This window comes from Coenobita brevimanus, chromosome 106 (genome assembly GCF_032717465.1).
Source record: "Coenobita brevimanus isolate Jiangsu-jjx chromosome 106, ASM3271746v2, whole genome shotgun sequence".
Taxonomy (NCBI): domain Eukaryota; kingdom Metazoa; phylum Arthropoda; class Malacostraca; order Decapoda; family Coenobitidae; genus Coenobita; species Coenobita brevimanus.
Genome location: NC_137059.1, coordinates 1,701,307 through 1,727,484, shown reverse-complemented (window position 1 = coordinate 1,727,484; position 26,178 = coordinate 1,701,307). Strand labels below are relative to the sequence as shown.

The following is a 26,178-nucleotide window of genomic DNA, read 5'->3' as shown; positions in this document are numbered from 1 at the left end:
CTAAACTCTGTAAAGCATCATGATCAAATCTCCTCTCACTCTTTAACTTAAGATTAGTAGCATCACCATGTCCAAGCTTTCATAAAACAGCTCACATAAGTTTAGTATCATCCTCGTTGCCATCCTCATTACCTTCACCAGTTTATTTACATGTTTGCTTAAATGTGATGGCCCTACCGTTGTTGCCCATTCTAATCTTGGTCTTATCATGGATTTTCACATCTCCTGCTACATCTCCTCATGAGTGTAATTGAAAGCCACACATATTAACAGTTAGATGCAGTGATGGAATAATGAAAAGCCTGAAGTACGGTAATTAACCGTATTGTATGTTTCAGATTCGTCCTGGGCAAAAATATAGATGGGACTGGCTCTGGGATGGACAGTTGAAGAGGAAGTATTGGACAACCTTCATAAAGTGTTACAGAAGCTGGTTGATTAGTGTGGACTGTTGCCACCATTGAGGAAGTTGTGTAGTAGGTAAGTTTTTTTTTTGTTATGGTTTTTACTTATTTTCTTAACTCATTTCACCAGATTATATATTTTATGTTTTGTTTTAGCTATTTCCAGGCAGATTTATTCTCTTTAAGATAAATTTTTTGAACTGGAGTGGATAGTTAAAACTTTCATTAACTTCTCCACTACAAAACATCCCTCTGAGGTTACCAAAGTCACCTGGAGATAATACAGTATATATAAGACTTAATAGTGTGTCAGAAGTAATAGTGTGTCAGAAGTGAGAGGGTTACTGTTGCATATCCATTTCAGGTACTAAACTACACAGCCTGTTCTGAGGCTCACTAGTCCTCCTATGTGCTACCCACCCTGATTTTCACGTGTCACCTCATCAGCACAAATATCCACCATCCATACTGAATACATACTAGAGTTGTTTCAGTCAGGACTATAAAATGCCTTAGTGTCATAGGTGTTGGTGGGTCATTGTGGACTTCTAATCAGGAAGAAAAATGGATGAAGTTATTGACTAGTTTATGATGTGTTGTTGTTGAGTGTAGCATCTTGTAAATGCTTCAATTTCCACTCTACCACTTACCTAGTTAATTTTATCGTTTTCCATCCAGTCGGCCATCATCTAACCCAGTATTGCCCCATCAGCAACACACAAACTCAGTCTAGACATTTTCAGCAAGAGTTCCGTTACTGCACTGCATTTTATTATTTATTTAATTTTTTGTGATATTTGAGCTAAGATTCACATAATATGACACTTTGTGTTGTTACAAATCTCTCTCTCTCTCCACCTATTGCCAGACGCCATAATCCCATAAGGGGTGGCCATTTGGCTTTGAGTTATTTGTTTTACGAGAAGGGGCACTAACCCTTCATCCTAAGTATAAACATGTATTAGATTTCTCTTCTCCCATCAGTTTCCAGCAGCTACTAGGAAGTAGTTAGCTGGTTTTGGTACTTGGTTTAGCTCCCAGTCCATAGAAAACATCAGCTATACCATGGCCAGCCTCAGTATGGTGTTATATCTTTTTTTAAAACTTATTTTCATTTTTTGCCCAACTAAGATAAGGTTAATCTTATCTGCATCCTCATCCTGAGATTAGGGTTGGAGCTGAGTGGAGCATGAATGGATATCCTTTTTCATTTGTATTATCTGTTTCCCACACAGGTGCTGCAGAATGGAGACAGATAGTGGAACCAGTACATAACAAGATGAAGAACAAGAGTGACATGACAATTTTGCTGCTTCAAGAGGTGGTCCAGGGATCATGTGTTGGCCTACCATTGGATCATCCTCCATTCATCCAGAAGCACAACTGGGGACCTGGTTGGGATTTTGGCTGTTGAGGGTTGTGTTCTAGAGGAAGATTATGATGAAAAAATAATATGTTAGGGATCTACATGCATATTTGACTATTTTGGGTAGTGTTCTGAAGGGAAGAATGTGATTCAGAAAGTGAAGGTAGTATAGTTACAGATGTGGATGCAAGGTACACAGTTGTGAATTGTGTTTTATGGGAAATTGTGACAGCAGATGAAGAGAGGTGTAGTTGGGAGCCTGGATGTAAACTTTGATAGCATTGGTTAGATCAGGTTATGTAAGGCTAGGTTAGGATACAGTAAGTAAGATTTAGTTAGTTTATATTAGGCTAGTGGATGTATGTTACATTAGTTTGGGTTAGGAATGATTGATATGGCTAGGCTAGGTTCGAGGTTAACTCAGATCAGGTTAGGAAAGTTGTTACCTACCTTTCATCCACAAACCTACCTACATACAGTACCTATCCATCCACCCACCCACCTTGCAACCCCATCTTTCCACCCCCCTACCTTCCTTTCTGCTTAGTACTGCCTACCCACCTACTTACCTGCCTACATAAGTATTTGGCTGCCTACCCTACCACCTTCCTAACTGCCCATCCTGCCCACAGACCTACTTAGCCACCTTCCTACTGCCTACCCAGTTACCCACCCATCTACTACATACCCACCTGCTTACCTGTCTTCCTGCTACCTGGTTAACCACCCATCCACCTTGTCACTACCCTGTTACCTACTCATTTCCCTGCCTGCTTTCCTACCCACATACATACCTACTTCCCTGCATACCTACCCACATTCCCACCTATCCATTCACACACACACACACACACACGTATCTCCCCACACATCTGCTTACCTCCCTCCCCACCCACCCATCCACCCACCAGCCTATGCATTGTACCATCTTTACCGGCCAGTTCACCTACCTACCTGTCATGCCAGGTAGCCTACCACTCCACCAACCTACCCAACTACTTACTTGTACTCCTGCCTACCTAGCTACCTATCTACATGTATTCCCGCCTTCCTACTTACCTACCTACCCACCTAACCTTGTATTTTCAGACATGCTGTATTGTATTATATATTATGTATTAAGCAGAGAAATGGGGATGGAGAAGTTGACAAGCCTAAGCATTGCACTCAGGTTCCACTAGAAACAAGATGGATCTGCTAACCAGTGTACCACTGGCTCCCACACAGTCTTTGTAATATTGGTGAAATAAAAATAATAAACATTTTTTTTTTTTTTTTTTTAATATCCTGATGCCACATAGTTTAAGTTATGTTTAAGATTGACAGTTTACTTATATCTTTATTGTAATTCACTCCAAGTCCTTCATAATCACTAAAATGATTGATAATATTGTGATAAATACGACAGTCAACATGTTTTATTGTCATATTTAAGTAATGTGGAGATGTATTAATAGATCTTAAGCCTAATGTCAGTATATGGTCGTTTGTGCAGTCTTTTATTGCACATCACAAAAAACTAGAGAATTAATAACAGTGTGAAATTTACAAAAAGTCAGTTCATGGCCATGTTTAAGAGCCATGGACTGAGCATTGTTACTTAAGCATTTTACAGAATGCTTAACTCATTCATGGACATCTAGAAGTGCTCTGGACTAAACTGTACTTTTTTTAATAACCGTATGCTATTGGCGCATGCCAAACACATCAAAAGTCAGTGCACTTTATATACATAAAGAACGGCATTCATGACAGCCCAGGAGGGCTCTGAGACCTTTATGAATACGGCCCTAAAATTTTTTATAAATGCTTGATTTTCGCCCAAGTTGAGGAGAACAGCGCCTCATAAGGCCCCTTCCCTGAGTTGAGTTTGCTGGTCGCTGATTGGTCGATGCGTGGATGACGTCACGTTCCCGCCAAGTACCTCTGCAGACGAGCTTTGCTTTGTAACCTGACCAGCAGATGGCTCTGGTAGATGAGCCTTAGTTCATAACTTGATCACCAGATGGCGCCACCGTCGCGGGATCGTGACGTCATCCAGGCGTCGACCAATCAGCGACCAGCAAGCTCGTCAGCACAGGGAAGGGGCCTTATGTGGCGCTGTTTAGCCCATCTCGGGCGAAAATCAAGCATTTATAAAAAATTTTAGGGGCGTATTCATAAAGGTCTCAGAGCCCTTCTGGGCTCTCATGAATCCCGTTCTTTATGTATATAAACTGCAGTGACTTTTGATGTGTTTGGCATGCGCCAATAGCATACGGTTATTAAAAACAATACAGTTTAGTTCATCACTTTTATTTCATTTTACAAAAAACACTTGTTACATTGGATGTGGGATAGCAAACAGACAGATGCATAAATAATCAATATACAAGTACACTATTCAAGCTTAAAACAGTTTATGAATACGCCCTATGGGTGGATAAAGGGACATCAGGTAAAATGACAGTTTCGATATTTTTTTTTACATTACACTTGATTTTATAGGTTGTGGAGGAGCCTTTCTTACCATAAGTCTTCCCAAAGCTGAATAAAATCGTCTGGTGATCTTTCATTGGTTTTGCTTACTACCTGGATTTTTTTTTTTTTTTCAGTTTAGGGCAGACCTCTAGTAATAAAGGGGTTAATGAAGGCTGTACCTAACTCCTTCAGTCTCAGAAGTGTCTCCTGAGATTAAGAAAACAATTCTACTTTACAAAGCAATAATAATAATAACGATAATAATAATAATAATAATAATAATAATACAACCGATTTTTTATTTTTTATTTTAGCCAGTTATATTTCCATTTGGCACATTACTGTTTTATGTATCGGTAACTAATGTCGATCTTTTTAGTAATAATAATAGTAGTAGCAGTAGCAGTAGTAGTAGTAATAGTAGTAGTAGTGGTAGTGGTTGGTATAGTGGTAGTGAAGGTGGTAATGGAGCAGTACAGTAGTACCAGTTGCAGCAGCAGTAGTGGTAGCAGTTGTAGTAGTGGTGGTAGCATTAGTGGTAGCAGTAGCAGTAACTGCATCCCATGGGCATCTAAACGTAAACTCAGTGGACTGCAGGCTACCACCGCTGCAGTCCACCAGCGTCCTTTAGGGAGATACGTTTGTGCATCTGGATAGGTCCTCCGCAGGGGTACATCGGCGCCACCGCACGAAGACGTCTCTCTCCAGGCCAGTGATGATCTGTGGAAAATATTAGCATCAGACAAGAGAATAATAAGATGTAAGATGCAAAATGAATCCCGTGGTGGTGGTAGTGGTAGTAGTAGTTGTTCTTGTTGTGATGGTGGTGGTGGTGGTGATGGTGGTAGAAGTGTGGTGGTAGTAGCAGAGACGGTCCCTGCTGTCTCGTTTCCTCAGAGACCTATTTTCCCACTACCCACACACCCACGCTGCCCCACCATGCCTACCACACCCACCTACCCACCCAGCCCTGCCCCACCCACTCCATCCAGCCACATAGCCCTGCCCCACCCACTCCATCCACCCACACAACCCTGCCCCACCCACTCCATCCACCCACATAGCCCTGCCCCACCCACTCCATCCACCCACATAGCCCTGCCCCACCCACTCCATCCACCCACATAGCCTTGCCCACCCACTCCATCCACCCACACAACCCTGCCCCACCCACTCCATCCACCCACATAGCCCTGCCCCACCCACTCCATCCACCCACATAGCCCTGCCCCACCCACTCCATCCACCCACATAGCCTTGCCCACCCACACAACCCTGCCCCACCCACTCCATCCACCCTGCCCCACCCACTCCATCCACCCTGCCCACCTGCCCCGTCACATCCACCTATGTGGCCCCACCACACCCACCCATTCTACCTCAACCTGCCCCACTACACCCACCCACACTGTCCCGCCACACCCACCTACCCACCCACTCTATCCCAACCTGCCTCACTACATCCACACACGTTGCCCCATCACACCCACCCATGCTGCCTTACCCTACCACAGCACATCCACCCACGTTGCTCCACCCTCTCCCACCACACCCACCCACACTGCCCCATCACACCCACCCACGCTGCTCTATCCTACTCACCACACCCACCCGCGCACCCAACCACACCCACCCACCCTGCCCCGCCACACCCACCCATGCTGCCTTACCCTACCAAAGCACATCCACCCACGTCGCCCCACCCTCTCCCACCACACCCACCCACACTGCCCCATCACACCCACCCACGCTGCTCTATCCTACTCACCACACCCACCCGCGCACCCAACCACACCCACCCACCCTGCCCCGCCACACCCACCCACGCTGCCCCACCCTACCCACCACACCCACCCAGCCCCACCCAACCCATACATGTTCTCTCACCATCACATACTTAAGAAATTATAGTCAAAAAGAGGGGGAGGGTATTTTGTCCACACTTAATAAACCTCTTCAGTACGAGAGGCGTTTCCTAAGCTGAAGGAATGATGATGATGATGATGGTGATGATGATGATGATGAAGAAGAGGAGGAGAAGGAGAAGGACGGTAATACTGATGATGATGATGATGATGAGAAGGAGGAGGAGATGGATGGTAATGATGATGATGATGATGATGAGAAGGAGGAGGAGAAGGATGGTAATGATGACGATGATGACAAGGAGGAGGAGGAGGAGGAGGATGGTAATGATGACGATGATGACAAGGAGGAGGAGGAGGAGGAGGAGGAGGATGGTAATGATGACGATGATGACAAGGAGGAGGAGGAGGAGGAGGAGGAGGATGGTAATGATGACGATGATGACAAGGAGGAGGAGGATGGTAATGATGATGATGATGATGATGATGATGATGATGATGATGATGGTGATGATGATGATGATGATGATGATGATGATGATGAGGAGGAGGAGAAGGAGGATGATAATGATGATGATGGTGATGAGAAAGAGGAGGAGGAGGAGGAGGAGGAGGAGGAGGAGGATGGTAATGATGATGATGATGGTGATGAGAAGGAGGAGGTGGAGGAGGAGAAGGATGATAATGATGATGATGGTGATGATGATGATGATGATGATGATGATGAGGAGGAGGAGGAGGAGAAGGAGGATGATAATGATGATGATGGTGATGAGAAAGAGGAGGAGGAGGAGGAGGAGGAGGATGGTAATGATGATGATGATGGTGATGAGAAGGAGGAGGTGGAGGAGGAGAAGGATGATAATGATGATGATGGTGATGATGATGATGATGATGATGATGATGATGAGGAGGAGGAGGAAGGGATGGACGATGATGATGATAACTATTATAATGATGATGACGATGATGATGATGATGATGATGATTATGACGACGATGATGAGGAGAAGGAGGAGGGGGGTTGATGTTGGTGATGAGATGATGATGATGATGATGATGATGATAATGATAATGATGATGCTGATGATGATGAGATGATGATGATGATGATATGATATGATATGATGATGATGATGATAAGGAGGAGGAGGAGAAGGAGGGGGGGGGTGATGTCGATGATGAGATGATGATGATGATGATGTTGAAGATGATGATGATGATGATGATGATGATGATGATGATGATGAGGAGGAGGAGGAGAAGGAGGAGGGAGTGTGCTGTCGATGACAATGAGGATAATGATCGTGAGGAGGAGGAGGAGGAGGAGGAGGAGGAGGAGGTGGAGGAGGAGGTGTGATGTCGATGATGAGGTGATGATGATGATGATGAGGAGGAGGAGGAGGAAGAGGAAGAAAACGATGATAACAACAACAACAACAATCAGTAACAACAGGGAGGAATTAGTCTTAGGAGATATTTACAGATCTCCAAAATTAAGCAGAGCAGACAGTAAATACCTTTGGGAGGATATTAGGAAAGCGTCACAGTCCAGCTTAGTAATAATTGTAGGGGACCTTAATCTGCCAAGGATAGATTGGCGAAATCAGACAGGATGTAGAGTCAGAGGAATTTCTAGAGGTAGGACAGGATAATTTCCATTATCAGTATATCAGAGAGCCCACCAGATGTAATAATATACTAGATTTGGTTTTATCTAATACAGAAAATACCATCAGTGATATAGAGGTTGGTGGACGACTTGGTAATAGTGATCATGGGGAAATTAAGTTCAAATTTATGTGGGATGTCTGTTCTACTGAAAAACCCTCCACCGTTCCTAATTTTCATTTAGGAGATTTCGATGAATTAAGAGCTTATTTTAGAACCGTATTCCATGGGGAGACTAGTTATTTTAGGAAGAGTCAGGTCAGTGGGGAACCCCAGGTCATAGGTGAGGGGCAGGAAACGAGAGGGAATGTGCGCCAGGTCACTGGGGCAGCTCAGGTCATAGGTAAGGGACAGGATACAGGTGGAAGTGTAGTTCAGGTGACGGAGATTAACTCAGGTCCAGTACCAAGCAGCCGTTGGGCCAGTGAGAAATATGATATATTAATAAATATAATACACAGAGGCCAAGATAGATATATCCCTTCAAAATAGTTTATAACGAATAATTCAGAACCAAGATGTTAAACAACAGATTAAAATCTTGCACGGGCCAAAGGAAAGGAATCTATAGAAAAATAAAATGTGGAGAGGAACACTTGCGTAACCGGTACGCGATTTTGAACAGGGATGTAAAGAGGGAGATACGGAAATCAAAGCGAGGTTATGAAATTAAGGTTGCAGAACCCCAAGGGTTTTTACCAAATGTACCGTACGAAAAATAAAGACAGGATAGGACCTCTCAGAACAGACTCAGGTAACATTACCAGTGAAGTTAAGAAATGTGCCCCATCCTAAATAATTATTTCATATCAGTATTTACCAAGGAAAATCTAGATGAGGTTCCTCAAGCAGCAAATATTTATGATGATAATACGGACAATATTTTTAGTAACATAATCATTAGTAAGAAGGACGTATTAAATGAAATTAATAAGTTAAAACGTCAAAAATCTCCAGGTCCGGACAATATATATGCAAAAATATAAAAGAAACCAAAGAAGAGTTATGTCAGTCACTTTTAACGTTACCGTATTTAATGACTTTAATTTCAGGAGAAGTTTCAGAGGCGTGAAAGACAGCAGACGTAGTACCCATTTTAAAAAAGGGTGATAAATCAGCTGCGTCGAATTATCGACCCATAAGCCTAAACTCAACAGTAGGAAAAATGCTAGAGTCAGTTTAGGCAAATAAAATTAGGGAACATTTAAAATAATTTAATCTTATAAATGAAAGTCAGCACGGATTCAGGCAAGGACGATCCTGCATCACAAACTTGTCATTCTTCTCGGAGGTCTATGAGGCAGTAGATAGCGATAAAGCTTACGATGTTATTCATCTGGACTTTAGTATAGCTTTCGATAGGGTCCCACACGAAAGGTTAGTTAGAAAGGTTCGAGCACATGGTATAGACGGCGATATCTTAAAATGGATAGAATCCTGGCTGAAGGGACGAAAGCAGAGAGTATTAATAAATGGAACTAAGTCGGATTGGGGATAGTAACTAGCGGTGTATCACAGGCTTCAGTACTCGGTTCCTTATTATGTATTATATATACATTAATGATCTTGACTTAAGAATCACTAGCAGCATCAGCAAATTTGCCGACGATACAAAAATAGGGCGTATTATTAACTGACGCTTGCCGTAACTTACAAAGGACCTCGATACATTGTCCAGATGGTCTAAAAACTTGCAAATGGAATTTTACGTTGAAAAACGTAAAGTACTTAACGTAAGGATGACCATTGGATATACTACAGTAAATACAACTCAGATGACATTGAAATTAATAAATTGGAATGCGAGAGAGATCTAGGAGTTATGGTTAGTAAAGACCTCAAACCAAGACAACAGTGTATTAATGCGAGAAATAAAGGAAATTGGGTCCTAGGATCTATTTCGAGAAGCGTGAGCAATAGGACATCTAAAGTAATATTGCAACTCTATCCAGCATCAGTAATGCCACATTCAGACCACGCCGTGCAATTTTGGTGTCCGTACCACAGAATGGACACAAATTCCCTAGAAAATGTACAGAGAAGGATGACAAAAATGATGCATGATGTTCGAAACCTATCATGTGAAGACAGTCAAAAAAGTCTAAATTTGCACACACTAGAGAGGCGTACAGTACAAGGAGACTTGACTGAGGTGTATAAGTGGATGAAGGGAATAAATAAGGGAGATATTAGCAAGGTACTTAAAATGAGCAAACGAGATAGAACTAGATGTAATGGTTTCAAACTAGAAAAATTCCATTTTAGTAAGGAAATAGGTAGAAATTTGTTTGGCAATTGAGTAGCAGACGAATGGAATAAGCTACGTAGTGATGTAGTTGCTGTCCCTTCCATTGAGAGTTTCAAGCATTGACTAGATAAGCATATGACAAAATTAAGGAGTGGGTATTTAAAAAAAAAAAATCTCAACCAGTACTAATTCATTATTTTTTCTTTTCAGGTTACACTATGATAGTTTCTTTTTCCTCCTTTCACACTCTCCTATAGTGTGTCCACTCCAGTTTTTCTATACTGCGTGGAGTTCTTTCTGACTTTTCTGCCGGCTTCAGCTGGAGGGTTAGGAGGGCGGGGATCGAGAGACTTCTTTGCTATCCTATCTTATTCTAGTAGTTCAGTTACTCTTCTAGGAGCTGCCTAGCATGGACCAACCGGCCTACTGCGGTTTTCATTTCTTATGTTCTTATGTACTACTACTACTAATCAGACGCCGCCAGTTAATGTCAGGCCGAACTATCCCCAACAATGCATTCTTCCATAATTTCGTAAGTCAGTTAAAAAATCACTATGCTTTCAATCCCCTCAATGCTCTCCCTTTTAGAACGCTTTTATCATTTTTCATTCATTGCCAGACGCCATGTATCCCAGACAGGGTGGCCAAGGGCTTAGAGTTAAGTGTTTTACAGGGAGGGGCACTAATCCTCCACCAACCCCACTTGACGTAGGACAGAGAAAATATGTGGGTGGTGTTCTTCTCCTTCCCTCATTTTCATCTACACCTACTTGTTATGGCTGATCAGTCCGTTCTGCCTCCTCGTCCTCGTCCTCTTGTTCATCTTCCTCCTCGTCCTCGTCCTCCTTCACGTCGTGGTGAGTGTAGAAGACAGAACACACAGGTAGTCACATGAAAGACGTAGCTCTCTCCACGGGCGTCTTCCCTATCCAACACCACCTGAGAGAGTAGACAGAGAGTACAGGGCCAGATCCAGCACCTTGGAAAGGGGGGAGGGGCGTGAGGGCGTGATTCTTAGCAAAATTAACAACCAGGACTGATTAATAAATTTGTGAAGCAACCAAAACATCCTGCTGCTCACAAAAACCAACTGAGCCGTCCCCACCACACACAAGACTGTAGAGTGTGATGTATGAGCTTTCCTGTATTAAATAAAGGCAAGTATTGATTATCCTGTATTAAATAAAGGCCAGCATTGACAATCCTGTATTAAATAAAGGCCAGTATTGATTATCCTGTATTAAATAAAGGCCAGTATTGATTATCCTGTATTATACAACTTTCAAGATAATATATGAACAATGTAACAGTAAAACCAACCCCACTGAGTTGCAAAAAAATATTCAGCAAGAAGGTGCAAAGTGAAAAGGAGGAGGCTGGGCTACGGGAGATAATTTCAGCCTGCTGCCTACTTGGATCACATTTAGATGAAGCTGCGGAAACTACACACACACACACACACACACACACACACACACACACACACATGAATCCTATGCCCGGAGTCGGACACATAAAAAAATGCCCGATTTATATAAACATCTTCGATCTAGCTACAAATTAAAATAGCATCCCTAAAGTAGGAGCATTTCATCTGAGGAATGGGTCGTGAATTTCGATAAACCTTACTAATGGGGTAAGAATGAGTCTCCTTGGTTACTAGTCAAATTATCCCTCCAATCTGATTACAGCTGGACATTAACTGAGATGAATACTGTCATTTTTGCATAAAATTTGATTACGCCTTCGTTATCAGGTAGGGATGCGTCTCCTTGGTAACATAACCATTTTTACTTAAACGGGTTAAAATTGCCATCTCTCCACCTTGAATCCTGAGTTATAACAACTGATTAACATTAGATCTTCATCACATGAAAATAAATAGTATATAATCATTAACAACCAAAGATAAGAGACAAATACGCAGTCCCTACCCCATTCCGCCACTTTCTAATAGTTTTCCGAATTCCACTCTCTTACTTGTGCATTTGCTGTTACTTTTTACAGTATATTCCATGGTGAAATTATAACAGACGAATATATTAACGATATATACTCGTAAATGGCCAACTGTGAACAGATTAGCGATATTCTCATAACAAACTATTTTCGGAGATGCTGCGGGTGGGAGCTGTGACTAGTATCATAGTAAATGACACGTATAAATTTAAGTAACAGCTGTACACAACGAAAAATAAAAAGTAGTGGTATTTACCGTACTACTAGGTGTCCTGCTGCAGCAACGCCCCATACACCTTCCACAAATCACGGTCCAGAGGTCACTGGCTACCACTCGGTCCACTGGCTAAAAATTAAGACGCCGCGCAAACTTCTTAGTTACTTCTTTCCATCTTCTAATTTGTCCCTTCCCCTCTAGTTAACTCGACTTTCAACAAAGTCTACTTCTCACCACTCTTCTACTGAAGTTCTTGTTTGCTTGGGCTTGACTTGGACTGTATAGGAACTCCCAAATATCACTCATCAATGAAGCAACTCCTTGGCCGTGGTTCGCTCACATGGCAGCATCCCATGATTACGTCTTGACCTGCCACAAATAAAAGTACTAGGCGTTATACCATATCGGAAGCATGTAATTTAGGCTATTGTTTAAGAAGTTATGTAATACTGACACACTTCAGACTGCGGCTACCGTAAGCGATTTCATTTTGTTTTTCTTCTGCTTTTAATAACCGTGGTGTTCATGTCCATAACTGAAGGCCATCATGCTTTGTGAGGTATCATAAAAAGAGAATAGTATTGTAATCTCATTTCCACCTGTCACCACTTCATCAATGCCTGTGCGTTTACTGAATTCAGAGAGGTATTATATTGGCATCTTCTACTTCCCACTTTCCTCTGATAACTAATAACCCTAAACTGAGACTTGGTATATTTCTCTGGCCATAAGTGATTCTTTTTTGTATGATGCGTCAGGAAGAACTTTTGCCCCTAATAGTACCAAACACTTAAAACCAAACTCCAGAGCTAATAACAACATGAGGAATGTGAAATAAAACACCGATTTACGAACATATTAAACTGCCATGGATGAGATATGTACTGGGGAAATTGGTTGCTATCTTTCCCGAGTAAACCCGCAGAGAAACATCCATATTTTGCCGGGGAATTGATCCTCCGGGGAAATGTCTATGATTGACGGGGAATGTTGTTTACAGGGAAAGGGGCAAGCATTTGTTCATATATTTGTTTAACTGTTTTTCTTATCTACTGTCAGAGTGCTTATCTTATCTACTGTCAGGGGGCGTAGGGCTGCGAAGGGACGTCCTTGGATACGCTTTGTCTATACTGTGGGCCACTGGGTTTGTGTTCCTTCTTTACACTCTACACACATCAAACGTAAGTATCATTTAGCATCAGGAAGTCATAAAGTTTTCCATTCAACTTATAAGCTATCATAAAACATTCATCGCCCTCAGCAGTAGAGCAGCAACAGGCAAGTGCAACAACAAAGCCAATGTATCACGAAAATTTATGTTCAAAACTGTTATAGCCCTCTGGTCAATTACCATCCTTGTCAGGCAGTGCTGACAGCCTACAAAATGATTAAAACACACAAGCTATTTTTAAAGTATTGCTTTCTCATATTTCATTTAATCAAAATACTCATACTCAGGGTATACTAGTTTTATATGGCCCAGTACTATAACTTAGATGTGTTTTTCAGGATGGAGCCAGCACCGTTAAGATTGAGTCCTGACCAGCCAGACGAAGTACAAGCAGACAAGACCAATGGCAACAGCTTCAGTGCTACTAATGCCCTGCAAAGCTTATCCCTTGGGTAGGAATCAAGTTTATTTATAATGATATCCTTCTTTGATACCTCCAGATAACAGTTCTTCTGTCTTTCTATCTATCTATTGCCAGATGCCATAATCCCATAAGGGGTGGCCATTTGACTTTAAGTTATTTGTTTTACGGCACGCAAACAATTCTTACATATAATAAAAAAAGGAGCAACCGTTTCCATTTACCTCTTGAAAGATATAGGAGACTAACTTGTAGAGTACCGGTATATCTGAGAGATGTGGATGAGATGGAGGGATGGAGTAGAGAGAAGAGAGAGAAAGGCTTGTAAGGTTGTGGAGGTGATTTGTTTGTGTCCACCCCTTGCAGGAGTAAGGCATCTGGCTATAGAAAGAAGATAGAGGAGCCCAATTATGTCTCACTTAAAGCAGTTTCATTTTAAGTAGCATAGTGCACTTCCACGTCTAAGATATCAGGCAAGGATTGTCTTAAAAAATAAATAGTACCTGTAAGAAACTCAATGCATTAATAGAAATAGGAGGTAGATATGTGAATGAAGTGCAGAGAAGTACTGTATAGGTTAAGAATGAAAGGTTGCTCAAGTCATGATGGCCTTGATATGAAACACAAAAGACATACCAGTACTCAGGTGTAAAGGGTTAATGGCAAAAAAGAATGTAAAAAAAAAAAAAAAAAAAAAGGCAACTCATAACAAAGGCTAATAGTATATTTGCTTTCAGAGACTCAGGAATGAAGAGGAGTGATTACATTTCTTGGGATGAGTACTTAATGTCAGTGGCCTTCCTGAGTGCCATGCGCAGCAAGGACCCTTGTTCTCAAGTAAGCTTGTGTTTTCATTAAGGCTGGGTCATTGTTCGATGCAGATAAAAGCTTTTGATTCCCGAACACATTATGTTCAGGTTGCAAAGAATCCAAGCACTCAGGTAAGTGTATGTCTTTATTCAGGTAGTGTCACTGTTAGTTGTTGATAAATACATTTAATTCCCCATAAGATTATTATCAAATAAGAAATGAGTACTGATAGTTTTTAAAACTTCTCTTTAATATTTTCTGTTATTTACTTTGCATGATTCTTTCAGGTTGGAGCATGCATCATAAACAGTGAGAAGAAAATCGTGGGTATTGGTTACAATGGGATGCCGAGGGGCTGTAGCGATGATGTCTTGCCATGGACTAAACGTTCAGCTGACCCTCTACTCAATAAGCATATGTATGGTGAGTAACATTAATCTCTGTACTCAGATGATTTATTTCAGTACCACGTTGAGTACACCGCTTCCCGTCCGATCAGCGAAGTTAAGCAACGTTGGGTCTGGTTAGTACTTGGATGGGTGACCGCCTGGGAACACCAGATGCTGTTGGCATCCCTACGTGTCAAGTGGGGTTGGTGGAGGATTAGTGCCCCTCCCTGTAAAACAATTAACTCTAAGCCCTTGGCCACCCCGTTTGGGATACATGGCGTCTGGCAATGGATGGATGGATTTATTGTAATTCGCCCACCATACCACTTTATTCCGACAAGGAAAGACATTTCGTGCAGCCATGACTAAGTATTCAAGCTGTATAAGTGGTCTAGCTCCCTCACATGAAAACAAACCAACTGTAGTAGAAAGAATAAGTTAAAAATGACATCCTCAAGTTGAATGGAATAAGTGGATCTTCTTTGTAAGCGTATATTGAGCAAGAGGACTGGGTTTTAAATTTTCACTGGATTTTTATTCTTTGGCAGCATGATTTTTTTTTTTTTTTTAATCAGTATTTTTTTTATAGTATGTGTGTGAGTGTGTGTTGTTTTTCACCACTCTTTGGGAAGAAAGGCTAGTGATAGTCCTCATCTAAGCTGTTTCACTTAAAGCTGCTCTTGATTCCCTGTAAAGTTACTGTATATTGAAGACTTAGATGTTTCTGTTATTATTATTATTATTATTATTATTATTTTTTGTGCTTCTCTCTGTCTATTGCCAGATGCCTTAATCCTGTAAGGAATGGCCACAAACAGATCGCCTCCATGTCGTCCTGCCCCCAGCCATATCACTGTCCTGCTCCCAGCACACCCCCCCCTCTCTCATATACCTCTCCACCCCATCCCTCCATCTCATCCTTGGCCTGCCCCTCCCTCTCTCCCTCTCAACCTCACTCACAAACACTCCTCATCAGTCTCTCACTCTCCATCCTCTCCACTTGGCCAAACCACCTCAGTGTGTTTCTCCTAACACATCCCATCACATCCACACCACAATGCTCTTTCACTTCCTCATTTGTCAGTCTGTCTTTCCATGTGACTCCACATGCTCCTCTCAAATAACTAATTTCCACTGCTCTCACTCTTGACTTCTGTCCCTCCAACAAGTTCCAAGCTTCACTTCCATATATTAGAGTTGGTATCACAATACTGTCCTGAAGTAACTTATTTACTTCTGTTCTCTCTTCCCTGTTTCTTATCACTACTTTCAAGGAACCAGCAACCTTTTTTCCCTGTTTTACCCTTTCAAGCACTTCACCCTCTAAACTTCCATCCTTACTCATCACATTACCTAAGTAATTAAACACACTCACATTTTCCACTTCCTCCTCATCCAACCTCACTCCATTCCCTGACTTCACTTCTCTCGAAGACCATAACTACTCCTCCCTACATTCACCTTTAGATTCCATTTCTTATGTACGTTCCCAGACTCGTCCACCAAGCCTTGCAGCTCCCCTTCGTCTTCATTTAACAACACAGGATCATCTGCAAACAACAGTACAGGAAGTTTCCAACCACTGCCCCCTCTCTTAGAGATGCTCCAACATCCACAGTCCCACTTTGTATCTCTTTTATAACCCCATCCATGTACAGATTGAACAACCACAGAGACATGACACATCTCTGCCTCAATCCAACCTTCAAATAGAAAAATTCACTCAGTTCACTATCCACACTCACTACAGCCTTAGCACCCTCATATATACTCTTCATGGCATTCAGCAACCTCCCATCTACTCCATATATTCTTAATATTTTCCACAATCCTTGTCTATCCACCCTGTCATATGCTTATGACCCCTGAATCATGTGTAAAAAACATGCTTCAATGAAAGTTGTTTCACATAAAGTATTACTTCACCTTTACATTTCCTAGAGACTGAGACTGTAAATGAGGACTGGTCTCATTTTAATTTTAATATGCTTCTCATTTATCATTTTGCCTGAAGTTTTATTTCCTTTTTTAATTAGTGTTCTTATATTGATTTTATTGCTTTATTTAATGTGTTTCCTTTTTATAGTTTTTACCTTAAGCTTGATTTTTTACGGTTATTTTATTTTTTGGTTGTCTGGCAGTGTGTCATGCTGAGATGAATGCAATTATGAACAAAAATAGCTCAGACTTGGCGGGATGCAGCATATACGTGGCCCTCTTCCCATGCAATGAATGTGCCAAGTTGATTATCCAGGCAGGCATTAGAGAAGTGGTTTTCTGCTCAAACAAACATGCACAGAAAGAGAGCACCTTGGCTAGTAAGAGGCTCTTGGACATGGCAGGAGTGAAATACAGGTAAGGATCATGGGTTGTAATTACTGTTGATGTTGCTCTCGACTCATTTGGATGTGAACCTGGTGGACTGCTGGACCATCCACTTCATCCAGGCCCTTCCAGGTGTGTGAACATCTGGATGGTATGAAAGCACTATACAGAATGGACTAAGTTAGAGGTCTGAAAGACGTGGCATTAGTGCCCACATTAATATATGGATGAGAAACTTGGTTATGGCATGAGTCTGAAAATCAAGAAAGAGTTCAGTGGAAATGGGATTGTTAGGAATATGAGTACAGTTTATGCTTTGCAGAAACTGGGGAGGATAAGAATTAGATCTGTGAAAGATGTGACGTAAGGACACCTGGTGATCAAAGAACAGAAGAATGTGTGTTTAAGTGGTATGTTCAAAATGAGAGTCATCATCATCATCCGGACCTCCTTTCCCACCCAAGGGCAGGGTGAGAGAATGGATATAAATCGGATGATGAAACAGATTACCAGATGTGTGGGTGGATTTGAAGATGAAAGAAGGTATAGTAAGTAAGCCGAGAAGAAGATGGATTGATAGTGTAAATAACTGTGAGAAAACAAGTTACAGAAACTGGGGAGGCAAACAAAATGTCAAGGTTATTAAAACTGATCAATGAAATATTCTTGAAGACAGATGTGAGAAAGGTTGCTGTGTTCTTTTAACTTGGAAGCTGTCTCAGAAGTGTTAGTGAAGTGCACTTAAAAGGAAGAGATAATTCATGAGTGGCTGTTCATTTTCTTGTGAGGTGAGACCAAGATATGTGAAGGTTTGAATGATGTGTAAATGACGGTGCGACCCATTTCCCTGAGGATGCTGTTTGATGAGTGAGGGTGATGTGAAGCCGAGGAAAGGTAGCTTGATGGAAGAGGACATGATGATATGGAGGCAGTTTGTGGTTAGCCCCAGTGGGATTAATGCATCCAGCTATAGATAGGTAGACAGAAGTTGTAAACTATTAAACTCTTCACTGTGACAGATTCTTCCAATGCTGATTAAAGTTTCCTTGTTGTAGCAGATTTTATAATGTGCTGTTGCTCTTTTTCACAGGCAATACATACCAGTGCATAAGAAAATAGAGCTGGATTTCACAGGATGTAGTGAATTTGTTGAAGGTTCCATCAACAACAATACTCAGAATGGTACAGACAACACTGAGTCACAGCAGAATATCTGCAGGTAAGATGATAGTTATTACAGGTGCTGTTGCACCACTCATATTCATGTATGTCTCTACCGTATCCTTCCATATCATCCTTGGTTTCCCTCTCCCTGTCTCACATTCCTTATCATTCACATAACTTAGACTTTCTTAATCAGTCTCTCACATTCCATTCGCTATGCAAAACATTTTATTTTGTGGTTGGTCTCATGTCACATTGAATATTTTCTCTTCAGGGATGTGAACAAAAAGCGTGAGGATTATCTGGCATGGGGGGAGTATTTCATGGCAATGGCTACACTGTCTGCCCTCAGGAGTAAAGACCCAGCCACCCAGGTAACTTTTTATTTTTTAATAGTACTTAGATATTTGTGAGTCTGATGCTGGGCACAGACTTGCTGGCTTATTCCTGAGGCTAGAAAGTCCTCCCATGTGCCATATCATATTTCACTACTTCACTTCTAATACCCACCATCCATATTGAATACATTTTAAGGCTGTCTCATTCAGAACCACTGTGATGGCATTATCAGGTGTGTTTATATGTGGCAGATTAGTAAAGTTTGTTTTAATGACATTCATATCTTCAGACTGTTCCCTGCCCCAGTTTTGGATTAAATTCACATATTTTCAGGCAGTAGGCTACTTCTTTAACTTCCTCATTTGGATGACATGTTTTTAGTTTTTGTACTGTTGTCAGCCAATTTTATTCTAATTCGGAAAGGCCTCCTGTAATGCTTAGTGAAGGCTGTATCAAACTCCTCAGTTCAAAAAGTCTTGTAAGTCAATTTAATCATCTGGTAGTATCAGGAATGCAAAATGATGAACACATCAGTGGAATAAAATGGTTAACAACTTCATCATTCCCTCCATCTGACCAGGTGGGCGCTTGTATAGTGAACCGAGAGAACAAGATTGTGGGTATTGGATACAATGGAATGCCACGAGGTTGTAGTGATGACCAGTTACCATGGGGCAAGACTAGCACTAACAGAATGGAGAATAAGTACATGTATGGTAAGTATCATAGTTTAGTAAGTCTTTGTTACCGGTATGTATCTTTACACATACATCATCCATCTGTTTTAGTGCTTTATCAGTGTTCAGTCACTGTCTTCTTCGTCTTCATACATATGTTATCCATTAATTTCTCTGCCACAGTAAATGTGGAACCATTCCCTTGGTCATCTCCATATATACTTTATCCATTCAGTTATGTTTCCCAGTCAGAATGCAGCCACAATCTTGTGGATGTATATATATATTTCAACTAGGTATTCCTGTGCCATAATCTGTATGCGCCAACTTCATCCATCGTGTTTTGTGCTATAAAGTGTTCACCCATTATCATGTGCATTGCTAACAAAATTAATCCAGTCAGTTCTCTTCCCAGATCATTATGCAAAAACTGTCTTGTTTGTATCCACACATACTTTGTTCACTAATTTCTGTGTCCTAATCACAGTATGCCATGCTGAGGTGAATGCCATCATGAACAAGAACTGTGCAGACGTATCAGGTTGCACCATCTACGTTGCACTCTTCCCTTGCAATGAGTGTGCCAAGGTCATCATTCAGGCAGGCATTAGCAAGGTCATTTATGACAGTGACAAGTACAGAGACCTCCCATCCACCATTGCCTCCAAGAAGATGCTGGACTTAGCTGGGATTGAGTACAGGTGTGTGTTTACTGGCTTGACGATGATATCAGTGATGATGATGATGATGATGATGATGATGATGATTATGATGGTGATGATGATGATGATGATGATGGTGATGATGGTGATGATGATGATGATTATGATGGTGATGATGATGATGATGATGATGATATGTACAGAAGTTAAAAAATGTCTTTCTCTACTTTCAGTCTTTATAACCTACCTCGTAGGAATGTGGTGATTGACTTTGAAGGGATCGACTGGAATAGTCCACCGAAGGAAGCGTAGGTGCACCTGCAGCAGAAATAGCACATTCAGAAACATGGTCAATTAGTTTCTGCACAGTAGTTCGTGTACCTTAACTTGGCTATGATTTTTTTTTTTTTTTTCCCCAGCTTATTACACATAGCTGAATATCAGAAAAAAGACATTGCTTCTGCCCAACATCCTTTCCATAACACGTCTTCCTGACTAGCACCTTATTCTAGTGTTAATCTGTTGTTACAACTCAGCATTCAAGATGGAGAGATGGAAATTTGAGACAAATTTAAAGTGAAAACCATCATAAGATACTTTCATAATCCTCCTGCTGTATATACAGTTGGTTTTCTTTAGTTTAGGTGATATGTTTCATAGTCTAGGGATTAATGGAGGCTGTATTTAGCTCCCTCAGTTTTAAAAACCGCCTATAACCCTTCCAGTTAAAAAATTCTGTCCTCTATTTAAAATAGTTTGGTTGCATGATCCACTCACTCGATGTAGTACTGCTCTCGGGTACCTGCCCTATCCTCTCTTTGTTCCTTCCTTCCCCTTCTGGCTTTCTTTCCTTCATTCTTTCTTCTTCCTTCTGTCTGTGGGTGACTACATTAAGTGACAAGCCAAATGGTTTCCTGTACACCAGGAAACCATTTACTATGCTGGATGGTAACCATATAACCAAATTATGGCACCTGGTGGTTTAGTGAGTAATTAAAGTGCTCCAGTCTCATTGAGTGGTTGCAGGTTTATATCCAAGGGATGGTTGAGGTTTATTGCCCAAGTAATGCCACTCAGGGATGAGTGATGCAGGTCACTCTCATCTTAAATGTCAGGACCAACTTGCTTAGCCCTGGGCTTCTACACCCCTCATGGGGCAACACCGGATTAGATGGTGAATGAATGAATGAATACATCGCTGTACTTAAGAACCTAATATAAAACTGACATGCACTAAGATATCCCATGATATTATATTTTTGTAAAATAGGTGTTACTTTAGTTCATGTGCATACTGTCCTATATTATAATTCTTGTACTTAATTGACAGTTGGTAGACAACAATTTAGTTTTTAATCTTTCTCACATGCCATAAATACTAAGGTAACTTAACCCTTAACAACTGATGTGAAATGAGATTTTTGCATATTATTGTAAACTGTAGTCTTTAGTGTGGTTTATATGCATACATATAAGTGTACTTGACTGACAGCTGGTTAACAAGACTAGTTTTTAATTTTTCTTACACACCATAAATATACTAAAGCAGGTTAACCCTTAAACCTCAGGTGATGATTCATCCACTGTATTATACTCACTACTGGGAAAGCTCTTGAGGCCTGAGGAATGTGTTGATAGACTTAATGATAATCACTTGTATCAGTCCACTGAGAAAAGCCAATGATTATACTGTATTATTAAAACTGAGAACCATGGTGTAGAGAAGTTCATAGTTTGCGATATTCTTTTTTAGTATGTATGTGAAGATAAGAAATGGTTAGATTGAATTATATTCCACATAAAACTGTTAGCAGTGAGGCAGAAAGTTTGGACATCTTTCTTTTGTCCTCGTGTGTGTCAGTAATAATGTCAAAAATTGTGGGTGTGTTTCCTCTTCATGATCTCAAGAAAAAATGGGAGAAATGGAGTTCCCCCGAGCTAAGCCCTGTATTGGACTATATAGCCCCGCTAGGGTTACAGGAGCGAGCTACCACTCCCGGCACGGCAGCCCGGGCGAGGCTCGAACTCGCAATCCCCCGATTACGAGTCCAGCGCTCTACCACTGTGCTACCGCGCCCCCCTCATGATCTCGAGAGTAACACCTTGATTTTGGGTGACTTCCTTATTAGTTTATTTTTGCTGTTACCATATGATTTTATTCAGCCTAGAGAAGGCCTCTCAAAATGAAAGGCTTGCTGAAGGTTTTATCTAAACATTCAGTTTGAATAGTCTCCTAAGCTGAATAAAATTATCAGGAGATGGGAGGAATAAAATGGAAAAGACATCACGTCAGTGGGTTAACAATAAAGCCCCTAGTCATACGTTATCTGCCAAAGAAATTTAAAACTCATTTATTTGGTTATTATGTTCATCATTGACGTGGTAGATGGGGGTCTGGGGAGTATGGGTCCTCTTTATTATGTATGCCTTTTTTTCAACTTATTTTTAGAATTATTGTAAAAAAAAACACAAAAAAACAATACAGACAGCCCTTGTAATGAGCAGCATCTTCTGACATCCTCATTTGCTATGAACTCTACACAAAATTAAAGAAAGTTTGCTGTGGAAGTTTCATTGTTACCTATGAAGGTGATTTACCAATTTTACCCAAATTACAGCAGCAGTTGTATGTTCCAAGGTTGTGATATTTTACAACTCATTCCATACTAATATCATGGACTGACTGTACATGCTTTTCATTTACTTTACATATGAATATGACATTATTGATGAATAGATGTACTTAAGATTATTTCCTTTGTAATTTTGACTCAGTTTTAAATACATGATTGTCCTCAGTGAGTAATATTAAGTTTTATGTCTTTCCTTCATTCTTTCCTTGTCCTTCTGCCTACGGGTGACTTTACACTCCCTCTTCTGTTTTTCTTTCTTTCATTCTTTCCACTTCCTTCAGCCTGTGAGTGACTCTACACTGAGTGACAAGCCAAATGGTTTCCTGTGCACCAGGAAACCATTTACTATGCTGGGTGGTAACCATATAACCAAATTTTGGTGCCTGGTGGTTTAGTGGGTAATTATTGCGCTCCAGTCGGATTGAGCCGGTGAAGGTTTATATCCAAGGGGTGGTTGGGGTTGATTGCTCATGCAATGCCACTCAGGGATGAGTGAGGCTGGTCACTCTCATCTTAAATGTCGGGACCAACTGCCTAGCCCCGGGCTTCTATGCTCCTCATGGGGCAATGTAGGATTGGATGATGGATGGATGGATGGATGATCATGTTTTAGGAAGTGCTGGATCTGCCCTGCAGTCTTTTCATCTACTGCCAGATGCCTAATACTTGAGTTTATCCAGATTACTCTCAGTGAACAGACTGCCTAGTCAGTGTCCAAAATTGGAAAAAAAAAAAATCGTGCTTCATCTTGTTGAATTAAAAATATTTCATTACAGTACAGTAACTCCTCATTATATGATATACTTTTTATTAATGCAGTTAAGTTCATGTTAAGCCACAGATATAGTGCCTGTTAAGCGTCCATTGCTACATATAAAGCTAATTTACCAATTTCCCTCATTTTGCAGTGCAGTTTTAATGGATAAATTGTGATACTGTATTTTCAGACATCACTGATGTATAATGAGGATTGCATGAAATAATTAATGATTGTCCACTGTAAGGTTAAGGTGCACTAGGCAGATGAGCCCCTTAACCCAGGAGTGCATTTTGCCCATTTAAATGGGTGCAAAACTGTCCTTTTATAAAAAGCCATGAGGTAATAATTTATCATTTACATACCATTTTCTCTTGCCTGTTTTTCAGAGAAAACATTATACTTTTGTCCTGCAAAGCTAGCTTTTCATACTCTATGTAAACATTGAGCACATGGAGAGAGGAAGTGGACCCATCTGAGTGATTTACACAACTCTCGTAAGGACCACCATAGCGTGCGGACGTCTGTTGTGGTGCTCTGCCTTGCAGATAGTTGTTTTCTGTGATAATTTGCTAAGTCTGGTTTGTCTACAGTTTCCTAGTGGATGCCAGAGTAATGTCTGTGGATCCGGGGGGGCGTGTCGCACCCACAACAACCACAACATGTGGACTCCTCCTCCACTGGCCTCAAGAGGACCCGTGACTCTTCTCCTTCCAGGGTTGGTGGTGATCCCACCCAGGTAAAAGCAACTAGGGGCTCTGCTTACCATCCTCCTACATTGTCAGGTGAGCCCTAAGGAGATATTTCTGCCATTTTCCACATCCAAGAGGCTTCTGGGTCCAGGGTTTTTACTGCCCCTCCCAAAAGCACTGAGTACTTGGTAGCTGCACCCTTTGCAAAGTGGCGCCGTGCTGACAAAACATTAATCAAGGGTAATGGTATGACCTTGGAGGTGCAGATCTGGGAGATGGATTTGTGTAAGATAAACCCCCTTGTGGAACAGCTAGGTGAACTTGGCCCCGGGAAGGTGAAGTGTAGAAGGTTACAGGAATGGGATGTGGGTACAGGCACTTACACCTTTGGCACCATAGGCCCTATTGCTCGCGAGTGTTTGGTGGCTGACCTCACTATGGAAATCAACATCCTGCAGCACAATCACGATCATCCCCTGGAGTTGAGTTGTCTGGTGGAGGTGGTTCAGCTCCCGGCCGGGTTTCCTGCTCCAGGTGAGCCTAAAGTTTCCACGACACTTCGGCTTCAGTTTGCAGGCCCCTTACCGTCGTGCGTGGTTTACGGTAGGGTGTCTTTCCTGGTAAGTCCGTATACTTTTCCTGTCTATCGTTGTTTTCAGTGCCTCACATTCGGTCATGGTTCTGCCACATGTAAATCTGGTTTTCGTCGCTCTACGTGTAATGCTAACCACAAATTTCGGACGGAGGATGGTACCACCTGTGTTTTAGACCCACACTGCTACTTGTGTGGTGGTGCCCACGGACCAGTATCGCATGTGTCCAGTCTATTGCATGGCTTTGAGTGTCGATCGTGATGGCAGGATCTCTTCAACACCCACGGCAGACATCAACAAGATCCTGCGCGCCCTTTCCAGTCACATACCGTCAGGGTCATCCTGTCTCTGGGGGAGTGTCGTGTCCGCTGACTCCTTCGACAAATGCCCCCTGAGATGGCTTCTGGGCCCCCTTGCGTGGTTCTGCCCATGGTAGTTCCTCTTCCTCAGGATCGGGGCTGACTTGTCCTTCGGCGGGGATGCCCATTATGAACCAGTTTGGCACCTTGGAAGAACAGGATGATGGGATTGCAACAATGGACTTCAGGACCTGGGGTTCAGAACCCTTGCCAACCACTGAGATTGATCTGCCCACCCGGAGATTGTCATACTCGGCAGTTGTCCATTTGCCCCCAAGGTTGAGGCGCTCTCACTTGCCAGAATGTCATCGTCCCCAACCACTTCTCCCAGCAGACAGGACCCCGATGGATGAGATCTTGCCGCCTCCACTTCCCTCCCAAGGTCAACAACAGGAATGGGCCCCTCACCGTGCCCACGTAACCCACACCCCGTCAGCCAGATCCCAGCGACCTCCTTCACCAACCCCCTCCCTCGGTAGCCAGCTGTGACCTCTCCCCACTGTGGATCTTGCTGCCCTTCTCCGGATCATCATCGATTCCATCTCTGCTTACCTCCAGGGAATGTCGCCCAAGGACATCTGTGAGCAACTCATGCCTAGGTTATTCTCCCTCACACCATTTTCTTAGACTCCATTCTTATGCCATTTTCCATGGTGGTGTGGAATGCTTGTTCTGCACTGAGAAAAACCCATGAATTCAAGATGTTTCTGGATGAACTTCTCCCCTCGGTTATTGGAGTGAGTGAAATGTGGCTACAATCACATCTTCATTTTCACCTTAGGGGATACACCGTCATTAGACAGGATAGACCAGCTCAACAAGGGGGAGGGTTGGCCTTACAAGTAAGAGAAGGTATTCCCTGTAGGCCGTTTCCCCTCACCACTTGTCACAACGGGGTTTTGGAGACCTTGGGTGCACAGGTAGAGTTGGAGGGACATCAGGTTTCCTTACTACTTTTATACAACCCCCGTCGCACCCTCACAGTTGCCGAACTAA

At 41.9% G+C, this 26,178-nt stretch overlaps 1 protein-coding gene and 1 pseudogene across 1 annotated transcript; both read left to right on the top strand.

The window, feature by feature from the left end:
* Positions 1-14,541: 14,541 nt before the first annotated feature.
* On the top strand, positions 14,542-25,259 carry LOC145416473 (uncharacterized). Its single transcript, XM_080285429.1, has 10 exons — positions 14,542-14,619; positions 14,880-15,015; positions 17,123-17,336; positions 18,397-18,525; positions 18,745-18,844; positions 19,390-19,525; positions 19,974-20,187; positions 20,382-20,456; positions 24,406-24,850; positions 24,999-25,259. Exons 1-10 carry the CDS (start codon positions 14,569-14,571, stop codon positions 25,257-25,259), a joined length of 1,761 nt encoding a protein of 586 aa, XP_080141555.1. The 5' UTR covers positions 14,542-14,568.
* Positions 15,046-15,164, top strand: LOC145416579 (5S ribosomal RNA; annotated as a pseudogene).
* Positions 25,260-26,178: the final 919 nt, after the last annotated feature.

What these genes read in the sequence shown, in the direction of transcription:
- LOC145416473 (XM_080285429.1), top strand. Translation starts at nt 14,569, where the DNA reads ATGTCAGTGGCCTTCCTGAGTGCCATGCGCAGCAAGGACCCTTGTTCT. An exon ending in ATGGCAGGAGTGAAATACAG is followed by an intron (nt 17,337 to 18,396) that starts GTAAGGATCATG and finishes TCTTTTTCACAG; the next exon opens with GCAATACATACCAGTGCATA. An exon ending in TTAGCTGGGATTGAGTACAG is followed by an intron (nt 20,188 to 20,381) that starts GTGTGTGTTTAC and finishes CTCTACTTTCAG; the next exon opens with TCTTTATAACCTACCTCGTA.